The following is a 12,291-nucleotide window of genomic DNA, read 5'->3' on the forward strand; positions in this document are numbered from 1 at the left end:
TGAGGTTTGGGAATCACAAACCCGCCCTCACCTGTCCTGGGCCTACATAGATGCAGGTGGCATTGGGGTGACATCCTCCTCTGGATGGATCCAGACAGTTATTGATGGCCTGGCACTCATCTCCATCCTCTCTCCATCCACTCAGACACTGGCATGTATGTGTGCCTGGACCAGTCTTTATGCATTTGGCCTGAGAATGAACAAGAATAAATATGCATGGTAAAAAACATGGTAACATTGAACACAAGCACACTGATAGATCTGACTCACATTGACGCTGCAACCTCCACGATGTGGCAAAGCACAAGGATCGCTTTCCACGCACATGTATCCGTCCCCTTGAAAACCAGGCTTACACACACACCTAAAATCACACAATGCATCACTGATATTTTAATTTTTATTAAGTTTTCTTAACTTTTTTTTTTTTTGGATGACAAAAGCCCCTACTTATGATGGTCCCTTTGCAAAAGATTCCTTTACTGCACTAAGCAGCTATACATGTAGGACTCATTTACCTGTGTGACCCTGTACCACAAAACCAGTCATAAGTAGCACAGGTATATTTGTAGCACTAGTCAACAACACATTATATGGGTCAAAATGATTGGTTTCTTTTTATGCAAAAAATCATTAGGATATTAAGTAAAGATCATGATCCACGAAGATTTTTTTGCAAATTTCCTACCATAAATGTATCAAAACTTTTATTGATCAGTAATATGCCTTGCTAAGAACTTAATTTGGACAACTTTTAAGGTGATTTTCTCAAATACTGTCCTATCCTAGCAAACCCTGCATTAATGAAATTTGATTTTGTGGTCCAGGGTCACATATGTGATACTAAAAATGAAATAATTAAATCTGCACATGGATGTGTGCCACTCACGTGAATGCTCCCTTATTGGACACACAGTTAGCATGGGCATGGCAGGGCTGGTTGGGTCCACACAACTGGGTCTGCTGCTCGCAGAACTCTCCAGTATAACCTTCTTTACAGGAGCCCTGCTTACATTTACCGGTAGCCTCTGGGCGGTTATCACACACGCCATGTATGCATCCACAGGCTGTTAGGAGGAATGCAGAGAAAAACTGATACAAAGAATCTGAAATATTTCCAAACCCCATTCTGAGAGTTGGTGGTAAAATAATTTCATACTTTTATCACAGAATGGGCCGTATTTGTTAGAATCAGCACAGTATTGGCACCGCGATCCTTTGAAATTGGGCTCACACTGGCATGTACCATTTCCATCGATGCCCTCTGAGCACTACAACAAAATAAAATATAAGTCCTTATGATACATAAAAAATGATTAATTGTACAGTATGCATGAATGTGAATGTGTATGGGGTTTACCGTCCCATGAGAAGAACAGGGAGCGGTGAAACCACCTGGACATGGGGAACAGTCTGGTCCAAAAAAGCCTTTACAGCAACGAGGGGTCTGGTCAAGACAAATAATGACTAATTTGACTGGATCAGATTAACCAGCAATGCAGAATATGTCATATGCTCTGGTATTAAATGCAGACGAATACTAGTGAATAAAACACTCACAGTCTTTGTTTCATTGCAAAAGAGGGAACAGCCAAGGGTGGGTATGATTACACCAAAAGCCTCCTTTTTGAATACACAGCCTTTGGTGAATACATCCTGAGTATGAGGAGACCACAATAGGGGTTATGTACAAAAATAAAAGAGGCACTATGTACAACTTCATTTCAATTTACAGGAACAGTTCACCCTTAAGTGAAAAATTGCTAAAAATGTGCTCACCCTCTGGCCATCCAAGATGGAACAAATTTGGAGAAATTTAGCATTACATCACTTGCTCTCCAGTGGATCCTCTGCAATGAATGGGTGCCGTCAGAATGAGAGTCCAAACAGCTGATAAAAACATCACAATAATCCACAAGTAATCCAAAAACATCATTTAACATCTTGTGAAGCAAAAATCTGCATGTTTCTAAGAAACAAATCTATTAATATGATGTTTTACCAACATATGTTACCCTGGACCACAAAACCAGTCTTAAGTAGCACGTGTATATTTGTAGTAATAGCTAAAAATACATTGTTTTATGCCAAAAATCATTAGGATATATAAGTAAAGATCATGTTCCACAATGATTAGTAATATGCACTGCTAAAAACATAATTTGGACAACTTTAAAGGCAATTTTCTCAATATTTTAATTTCTTTGCACCCTCAGATTCTAGATTTTCAAATAGTTGTATATCGGCCAAATATTGTCCTATCCTAACAAACCATACTTCAATTGAAAGCCTATTTATTTAGTTTTCAGACAATGTGAAAACCTCAATTTCCAAAAAAACTGACCCTTTTTGACTGATTTTGTGGTCTAGGGTAACATTTGTTTAGGATAACTGTTTCGGACTGTTTCTGCTTGTAAACTGTACTTGCTCTATGCCAATCAGAAGAAAGTAATATAAGGGACAAAGGACTTCATTTGAATTTAAAAACATTAAAAACACACTGCTTTTTGCTTCACAAGACATTAATTGATAGGCTGGAGCCTTGTGGATTGCTTATGGATTATAGTGATGTTTTTATCAGATGTTTGGACTCTTTGACAGCACCCATTCACTGCAGAAGATCCATTGGAGAGCAAGTGATTAATGAAGTAAATTTCTCCAAATCTGTTCTGAGGAAGTAACAATCTCTTCTACATCTTTTATGGCCTAAGAGTGAGTAAATTTTTGAGTGAACTATTCCTTCGAAGCCAACCTGATGCAAACCTCTCTTAAAACTAAAAGGTAACATTTAAAGAAAATGTTTCATTTTTTTTTTACTTATGTATTTTTGTTTTAAATTATAGCATGCACTAATGGTTATTTCTGAAAAAGTTACCAGTGATTCACCAGTTGGACATTTAGATTTGGAGACAAGTGTACAGCTAACACATGTACCCTGTAACAAAAACACAAAAAGATGCCTCATGTCAGTTTGGTAACAATCACTTGTTGGAAATGAAAGGGATGTTTCCAAATAGGTTTCTTGAGAACTGCCCCCCTCTGGCACAGTTCTGGTTGAGTCACAGTATTTACGCTCTTTACAGCAAATCACCCTTTGAATGGCTTATTTGACACAAAAATAAATTGAAGACAGAAAGATGCATCTACATCTGGTCAACACATGTGGAGATGACCAACTGGGCTTACCTTAACAATACTGGTTTCTTTGATGTCACACCTGTGAGGTATAATGGGCTCTATGGACGGAGGGATTAGAAGCCCCTCCAGTGAATGAAGACGGCCATTCTTTGCTTCAACATCCAGTTCCAGAACCGACTCCCCATTGACAAGGATCTGGCCCTGTATGTGACAGAACCAGTGGTTACGTAAAGTATTTGGACCTTTAAATCACACTTAAAATGTTTACATTTCAATACATTATTTCGGTGGCATAATTTTTAGTGCCTGTATGGAGTGAATTACTCTCAGGTTCACACAGGTGTCCCATATTATCCAAATATTATTTATTTCAGATGAATATAATAAATTATTATTACTCACAGCACTCGTTACATTAAATGTCAGGACCTGGTCGGCCATGGTCACAGCACGAGGGTTTGACACAATGAAGCTGGCACTCAGCTGTACACAGATATGACAGACAGTATTTAATTATTGATCTAAAAATGGATCTGAATGCACTCATTTGCACACATCCACACACAAACCTGAGAAGTGGACACTATGTGATTGCGCATCAGTTCAAGTAGTTTTGTCTTACCCTAAATTGGGAAGATTGAAAAGAAAATGTAAAGTGATGCTTATGTGACTGGATAGAACACGTATACAGAGAATGTAACATAAATAAACAGTTGTTATATTTGCACTGTACCTCCTCTGAGGTAAGGAAGTCTAAATAGCCAGGCTTCAGAAAGTTAAAGGCTATATTTGTTGGAGCAAATAGTGTGTAGGGTCCATCTTGTTCTAAAACAGTTGCCACGCTGGTTTTCTGAGAAAAAGAAATATCAAAAGGTTCAAAAATTATATCAATAAATCCTGAAAAAACAAAAGGATGACCTGGGATACATTTTATATGTTCAGAAAAAAGCCCTATTAAAAATAATAATAATAAAATCAGCTCTGTATTAAACACTGTTTTTATATTAATTTGACAGACATTTCTGTTAACCCTAAAACAAATCTATATAATGCAATTAAATGCAAAATACAGGTAAAACTTCAGATTCCTATATATTAATACAGTACACTGTAGCCTAAAAAAGGTCATTTCTAGCACAGGAAAAATGTTGAAGTACACATTTTAGGGTTTAATAAAGTACACTGTTACCTCAAGCAGAGACTTAAACTGAGAGAATTTTCCATTTCCAGAAAGAATCTGCAGTAGGTTATCCTTAAAAAAAGACAATCAAAAACAACATTAAGTCTAAGTGTAAGTGTATGATGTTTATGTAACACAAATCCTTTATCTTCACAAACCTCTTTCTCGCTTATTACAGTGGAAGGAACTGCATCCATCAGCTTATCAACCAAATGAATGATTCCATTTGAGGCAAAGATGTCAGTCTCCACAAGCATTCCTTTCTTACGGCTGCCATGGAGGCGGATTTTTATCTGCTCTGCCTTGAATATAAAAGTTCAGACCCATTTCAAACACAATCTAATGAATTCTGTCATCGTAACACACACACACAGACACACACAGTGAAACATAAACAGATCTAAGCAGGAAAAGGTTAAGGAAAGAAAAAGGATATGATGATTCCGCTGTTGTATCCTGCATTTGCACATCCTTGAAAACAATCGGGGAATACACACACACAGCCTGCATTCAATCACCTACATCTGTCATTGATTCGGCAGCCATGCCGGTCAGAGTGTAGTAGAGGATTCCCTTCTTCAGCGAGTCAGAGTTGACCTCTCCCGCAACCATGTGTAGCTTAGCAAGATAGCGAGCTCTCATCTCGTTAGCCAGCAGGGTTTTCACCTGGAACGAAAGCATGCTTTAGCATTTGTTTGAATGTATATACGTTATTGTGCAATGTGGAAGTAAACTATTTTCTGTGAATGAGTGAGAATTGCATCACAGGAATAAATTGCATTTTAAAATATATTAAAATAGAAAACAGTCGTTTTAAATAGCAAAAATATTTCACAATATTACTGTATTTTTCAATATTTATAATTATGACAATATAATAAATAGAATACTAGAATACCAGTTTGCAATTTCAAGCAGCTGTTTTGTATAACTGAAAGTAACTGGAAGCCTCACACATTGATGATACAAATGGCTGCATCTGCTCCTACATTAAAAATAATGTAGATATGATCAATGTATCATATGTTGGTGTGTCTGTGTTGTCTAACTCACAGATGTGCCTTTAAAAGCCTTGTTGACTGGTACAAACACAGTAAATGGTCCAAGGGAGGTCAAAGGCCATGACATGAGTTTATCTGAAAGAAGCAGAAATAAAATTAGCACTACACTGTATGGATCTACTGTATCTATTTTATTTATAATTAGTATCGGTAACATGTACGATAATGTCGACACCTAAATGAAATGCATTTGTAAATTACTTGAGCTATGAAAAAGCAATGTCTGAAATCTGAATAAATAAGCTTTCCATTGTTGTATGGTTTGTTAGGATAGGACAATATTTGGCAACTATTTAAACATCTGGAATCAGAAGGTTAAAAAAAAATGATTTTTTTTTTTTTTTTTTTTGAGAAAATCACCTTTAAAGTTGTCCAAATGAAGTTCTTAGCAATGTGTATGACTAATCAAAAGTTTACAATATGACCCATACAAAATATTTATGGCTATTGCTACAAATATACCTGTGCAACTTATGACTGGTTTTGTGGTCCAGGATCACAAATGTTCCTTTGGGGTGACTCACTATTAAGGAGGCTACAGCAAACCCTTTATTTCCCACTATCTCTATCTTTGAAAATGGTAAAAATCCAATAATTAAAAAAAAAAATGGGATTGGTTCGGCCCAGTGCGTCACTTACTGAACAGTGTGATGGCACTGGAGAGCTGACCCGTCCACTCTCCTCCTGGCTTTGAATTTAATTCTTGCAGCTGCTGAATTATGTTCCCAAAGCATATTTTTCCATTTCCAAGATAACCTTCACGGCACTTACAGCTGAAAAGTTTGAAATTAAAGGCATAGTTTTGAATATGTGGGAAAAAAATTCATTACAAATCAACCAAACACTTGAGAATTTGTCACCTACTCGACTGTTCCTGGTTCCACTGTGGCACAGGTAGCATATTTATGGCAGGAGTCAGGTTTGCACACATCTTTAACACTGCAGCCCTTCCCTTCAACAAGCTTCTCAAATCCCTCCAAACACTCACAGTGAGACTGTGGAAAATTGAGATTTCAAACCATAAAGCAATCAGTACATTCAAGTTGCTCAGAAAGATGCAAAGTGTTTTAAAGTGTTAACAAACACACCTTTCCGGGACCATCATACACACAGCGTGTAGAGCCAGATGTGCAGTTGCCTAGGTTAGTCTGGCAGGGGTCGATGGGCATGCAGACATGTCCGTCGCCACTGTAGCCTTCTGTACATGTGCAGACATGTTGGTTTGGTCCTGTATGCGCACACACTGCATTTGCATGGCACACACCTCTCAAGCAAGGGTTAATTGCTGCATAAACAATGTGACAATAAAAAAGACAACACATTTTTGTGAGACCAAGCCTCTTTTGCTTAAATTTCCAGATTTTTTAACATTTACACACCAGAATACGGGGGGGAAAATAAACTATCATGATTTCTACAAAGATATGAAGAAGCACAACTGTTTTTAACATTAACAAATTGATTAATATAAAAAAATTAATGTTTCTTGAGCAGCAAATCAGCATATTAAAATGGTTTCTAAAGGATTATGTGACACTGAAGACTAGAGTAATGACTGCTGAAAATTTAGCTTTGCCATCACAGGAATATATTACATTCAAATTTATGTCTAACATCTAACCCACTTCACAATAAAAATCAAACCTTTTCAGCCGTTAGCAGTGTAAGTGCAGTACTCACATGTACACTGGGTTCCATCACCTTGATAGCCTGGTTTGCACATGCACAGAAGCTGCCCGGTGGACATGTCCTCAATACAACGAGAATTCACCCCGCACCGCAAAGCAGCACATGCTGGGAGCTCTGAATAGAGAAAAAAATACACTCACTCATATGCTGCACATTGTGTTTCATATCCACACAGACATACTCCAAGGTCTTACCTCGATCGCAGTCTATGCCAGTGTACCCAGACAGACATGTGCACTGTCCCGTGCCCTTCACACCACTGTCACATATGCCATTCTTGCAACTACACACTGAATAGCACATGCAGCAGTTAGCACAGTAGCAACACCAACAAAACCCAAATCAATCAATCCTGCTTTAAGGAATAAAAGGGGACTTTTACCGTTACTGCATGTGGGTCCATACAAGTTTGCTTTACAATCCTCACAAGCTGTTCCCTTAAAACCTGGCTGCAAAAAAAAAAATCCAAAAAGTCTCATCGGATGCTCAATAATTGTTTGTTTGATTCAGACAGAAGAAGAGAAGGGAAGAAAACTTACTGCACATGTGCAAGTCCCATTGCCCGCTATACCATCAGAGCAGACTCCGTTATTGCTGCAGGGTGTCGCTGCTGATCCTGGACACTCTATTGACAGATTAAAGGATTCCTTTTCTTAGATTTTATGTTAAAATGTTTATGAATTGTTTTAGTCAAATACAATGGCCAACTTGGAGAAATCAGTCACGCACTGGACATTGAAACAGTAGAGAATGGTGCTAGCAACATCAAGGTCATGGGTTTGATTCCCAGGGAATGCATGAAACCCTCATGTTGAAATCTGGTCATTTTGACCAGGAGTGGATTTTACTATTGCCGAAAATGCTATTTAATGTAAATTCACTGGACTAAAACATATGACTTTGCTCACACAAGATATAACAGTGTATTGATACATTTGTCCGTGTACTTTTTCATCCGTTTGTTTTTTGTTTTTAACCCAGAAATGACATAATGAAATGTGGTTTCTTCTAAAATAGTTCAAACACTAATTACTAAATTCGCCCAAGAAAACTTGTTAAAGTCAACATTTTTCTGTATTAATTTGTGCATTTTTCAAATGTTTATTAAAAGTGCAAAAATTCATTAACAAAAATCTGAAAAGAAGTCAGTATTTTACTTTTTTGGGCAGCATTTTGTGTGTTCGGTTCTAATTTCAATTTTGGTTTCCAGCATAGAGTTTAAAAAGTACAATAACCGTTCTTTTCTCTCTTTTTTTCATCATGGTTACAAAACAAATGGATGAAAAAGTCCACGGACCAACATTTGATGCATTTTTGATTCATTTCAGGTTCCCAATAAAAAAAATGACTGGCCTACAAAAAATTACTTGTATATCTTGTATATTATGTTATATTCTTACCAAAAACTGGTCTCAGTCTTTTAACAATCTTATTTTCTTTCAGCACAGGTTTTTTTTTTTTTTTTTTTTTTTTTTAACTGTCTGGTCATAGGCCTCACTGATCTGAGCTTTTCCACCATAGTTTTTGAGTGATCATTGCCAAAATTAACCACAAATAATGCTTTTATTTGACTCAAAAACTGAAGTGCATGAGCTCAGATCACTAAGGCCTACAACCAATCACAAAAAATAAAACACAAAACTTGTGCTAATTAAAAGGAAACAAGTTAACAGAAAATTTTAATCCAAATTCTTTAAGATAATATCACATATTGAAAGATTTAAAAGCAATATATACCAGTACTTTGAATGTAAATGTATACCAGTACTTTGAATGTAAATGCATCTACATGCATAAAATGTAATGTAACGTAATTAGTTTGAAATTTTGCTAAGGCTAGGTCAGCAAGATTGGATGATATGGATTTGAGTGCAGATGATTTGACTGTTCTCTGTTCAGTAGGAGTGAGAACAATCTAAGATCATTGTGTTCTCTAAGACTGATCTGGGGTCAGTGGGTTTGAGGTGGTAGGGTCTCTGCGAGAGGATATGAGTTAGCAGAGTTTCTCTGTTCTTCAAACAGCCCCTTGTCTGTTCCACTGACCCTCATTCATCCTTTCCTTCCCGCCATTGTTGCCCTGGACACATAGTCCTGACAAAATCCCTTCATCGAAATCAGATCCTTCCCGGCAACTCATACATATATATACACACACCAGCCACAGACGTGACACAACAAATAAAAGCCACACTTACAGAATATGCAGACAATTAGTCATGAGCAGGCCCACTTGCTCCACAGTTACTCTGAAGTAAACTTTTGTGGAAATGGGTAGACTACTAATCTTTCAAAAATGAACAAGTTCAATACAGTGACTATAAATCCACCAAAAGATTCTGACATAAAAACTCTACAAAATCAGATTTTTCAACAATCTAGTTCTGCATTTGTCAAATATGACAGGAAATGCATTTCCTACCATAATGCTTTACTAAGCTTCCATAATGCTGACCTGTCTCATAGACGCAAAGGTCAAATCATTTAACTCTTGAGGAACAATGCAGGAAGTTCTGCTCATAAGAGACCAAAGAGACCAAGACAACACACGATAACTTAAGTGCTTGACTCAGCGAACTCATAGTGCGATTTGTTTGAGTGCTGACAGACAGAGGAAATACTGGAAATGAGACCTCCACAGTGTGTTGGTCAGCAAATTCCAGCAGTATGGAGGCACAGACCTGCCATAGCCTCTCTGAGGGAAGGAAGTACACAAATCCCTTGTTCCACAGCAGCTCAAAACTTCCTCTCATAGTATGTGACAAAACACACAATAGCATGTCAGTTTATATGTACTGGACGTACAGCTCCCTCAGGAGAAACAACTGTGAGACACAATACTGTCATGGTCTCATAATCAGATAATATGTTAAAAATGGAAACAGAAAGGATAAAGTGTGCCTTCCAGATACTGACAACTGTGGAAGGTCACATTCATGCATATAGGATTTATATCCATAGTCAAAAAGAATTCTAATGGAATTCCTGTCATAATTCGAGAGCGATCCAAACTGATCTTATTTGAATCAAATAAGAATTCTAATAGGAGTTGCATAAGATCCTGCTGGATAAACTAAAATTCCTACTTCCTATTTTATTTCTTTTGGAAGTTCAGTTTATCCAGTAGGATTATATTTTATTTTTAGAGAATGGTCACTTTTATTAGTTACATTATGATCTCTCAGGATTGGTTCATGACTGAACCATGAGAACTCGTCATAAAAATTGATATGAATTATGATTCTATTAGCGTTCATTTTTGGACTAGGAATGAGTAATAAAGTTACGTTTTTCAACTTCTTTTCCCTGGAGGAGCCATGCTTCCCCTTGTTTGTGTTTTAGACTTTGTTAGTGGTCGCATCAGGATAGTTCCTAACCGACTCTTCCGATCAAAATATTCCCTCAGTGTATCTTCCCTAACAGAATGACGGAAATACCAAATGCCATTTGAAATGTGTCAAAATCGGATAAGCACACTCGCTTTTAGACCAAATTCATCTGGTTTAAGAGGTTATTGATGTCACAGCTCTTCTATTGAACAGAACTTAAAGGAGAAGTCCACTTCCAGAACAAAAATTTACAGATAATGTACTCACCCCCTTGTCGTCCAAGAACATTTTTGTTGTTCAAAAAACATTTCAAAATTATATATCGCTGCAGAAGTACCGACACAGTCTTTGCAAAGTGCACATGCTCGTTTCGCTAGATAAGACCCTTCTTCCTCGGCTGGGATTGTTTACAACTGCATTTGGGATTGTTTTAAGCTGCATTTAAACTGCATTTTGGAAGTTCAAACTCGGGGCACCATAGAAGTCCACTGTATGGAAGAAAACGCTGAAATGTTTTCCTTAAAAAACATAATTTCTTTACGACATCAACATCTTGGATGACAAGGGGGTGAGTACATTATTTGTAAATCTTTGTTCTGGAAGTGAACTCCTCCTTTAAACACAATTCTACAGAAACAACCACAGAATTCTTCTTCTGTGACCTTAAACTCACCAATGCAGTCATTGCCCCAGTAACCTGGACAGCACATGGGCTCCACCGTGTCTTTGTAACACTCGAACGAACAGCCCGTGACAGACAATGCTAATGTGATGTGATACCTAAACACACATAAAGAGATTATTGTACAATTATTGCCTCTGCATGTTGTTTATGCACAAAGTAAACACCTCATTCTGTCACAAAAGCTGTTAACAGTTGGCGTTTTTGTCAGATATAATGTTGTTACTGTCCTTATGGACACACACAAATACATATTTACCTGCAGTCCCTTGCACTTTTCTCTGGCTGCCTCTTGGTGTAGCCTTCGGGACATTTTACTAAAGACGTCAAGGAGCAGGAATGACATCTTGATTTAGTCACCACCTGGATGTTCTGATCACAGCGGTTCTGGCCACGCAATCACATATAAACACACAAACACGTAGCATATTAGTTCTCACAACAAAAGCAAACAGAAAGACATGCCATGAGTTTTTACAAAACCAGTGAAGCTGGAAAGCACGCTGGATCTTAACACCTGTCACTGATTTTCCAAGGAGATTTACCTGATTCGTTCATGACTTTACAGCTGGCCAGTCACATTCTCTGGATTATTTTACCCAGCATTCCACTGTGCATATCAAACGATCCTGAAGAATTGTTTATATAATGTGTCTTGAAGTGCTACATTTTCCACATTTCTAACTGCAACCACAGAAATTTAAACATTCTCCAACTAAATATAGAGACAGTATCCCTGAAAATGAATATGAACATTAATATCAAAGAGAACTGCATGTTTATGTTGTTCTATGCCACATTGTAGACAGAGTATATAAACAGGAAACGGAAGCAGAGTTAGCTTTGATTTGACAGATTTCAACTGATTAACCTTGGAAAGCATTTGTGTTAGTACAAGTAAACCAAAACAAACTGTTATCTCTACTTACTGTAGATCTGTATTCTAAAAACATGTTAAAACATGTTTTATCTTACAGCATGACTGTTAAAAGCGACATAATGTCCATGTTACTTGTGTGTTGCATGACATACAGTAAATGTGAATCTCACCTGTGATGCTGCAGCAGCCATCCAGAGTATCTCAGTCCCCAGCAGTAGGATCAGACCGCCACAGATTGAGTTTAAGATGAGCTTCATGGTAATTACACTTTCTGTTTCTCTCTCTCACTCTTTCCTTCTGGCTGTCTGAGGTCCTTTACCAGACTGTGGCCACAC

General features: G+C 37.4%; 1 protein-coding gene across 1 annotated transcript in view; it reads right to left on the reverse strand.

The window, feature by feature from the left end:
* The window catches only part of stab2 (stabilin 2), a 31,887-nt gene extending 19,596 nt beyond the window's left edge, over nucleotides 1–12,291 (reverse strand). Inside the window, exons 1-25 of the mRNA XM_051107745.1 lie at nucleotides 12,127–12,291; nucleotides 11,336–11,463; nucleotides 11,068–11,174; nucleotides 7,608–7,693; nucleotides 7,451–7,517; nucleotides 7,263–7,358; nucleotides 7,060–7,182; nucleotides 6,468–6,664; nucleotides 6,244–6,374; nucleotides 6,019–6,152; nucleotides 5,372–5,454; nucleotides 4,841–4,984; nucleotides 4,477–4,620; nucleotides 4,328–4,390; nucleotides 3,872–3,988; nucleotides 3,708–3,761; nucleotides 3,541–3,621; nucleotides 3,187–3,339; nucleotides 2,876–2,935; nucleotides 1,561–1,656; nucleotides 1,361–1,447; nucleotides 1,160–1,271; nucleotides 890–1,067; nucleotides 271–364; nucleotides 32–190 (exon numbers count right to left, since the gene is read on the reverse strand). Of these exons, the coding sequence (XP_050963702.1) occupies nucleotides 32–190; nucleotides 271–364; nucleotides 890–1,067; nucleotides 1,160–1,271; nucleotides 1,361–1,447; nucleotides 1,561–1,656; nucleotides 2,876–2,935; nucleotides 3,187–3,339; nucleotides 3,541–3,621; nucleotides 3,708–3,761; nucleotides 3,872–3,988; nucleotides 4,328–4,390; nucleotides 4,477–4,620; nucleotides 4,841–4,984; nucleotides 5,372–5,454; nucleotides 6,019–6,152; nucleotides 6,244–6,374; nucleotides 6,468–6,664; nucleotides 7,060–7,182; nucleotides 7,263–7,358; nucleotides 7,451–7,517; nucleotides 7,608–7,693; nucleotides 11,068–11,174; nucleotides 11,336–11,463; nucleotides 12,127–12,213 (2,781 nt within the window). The 5' untranslated portion in view covers nucleotides 12,214–12,291. The remainder of the gene's footprint in view (nucleotides 1–31; nucleotides 191–270; nucleotides 365–889; nucleotides 1,068–1,159; nucleotides 1,272–1,360; nucleotides 1,448–1,560; nucleotides 1,657–2,875; nucleotides 2,936–3,186; nucleotides 3,340–3,540; nucleotides 3,622–3,707; nucleotides 3,762–3,871; nucleotides 3,989–4,327; nucleotides 4,391–4,476; nucleotides 4,621–4,840; nucleotides 4,985–5,371; nucleotides 5,455–6,018; nucleotides 6,153–6,243; nucleotides 6,375–6,467; nucleotides 6,665–7,059; nucleotides 7,183–7,262; nucleotides 7,359–7,450; nucleotides 7,518–7,607; nucleotides 7,694–11,067; nucleotides 11,175–11,335; nucleotides 11,464–12,126) is intronic.

Source organism: Labeo rohita, chromosome 4 (assembly GCF_022985175.1).
Source record: "Labeo rohita strain BAU-BD-2019 chromosome 4, IGBB_LRoh.1.0, whole genome shotgun sequence".
NCBI lineage: Eukaryota > Metazoa > Chordata > Actinopteri > Cypriniformes > Cyprinidae > Labeo > Labeo rohita.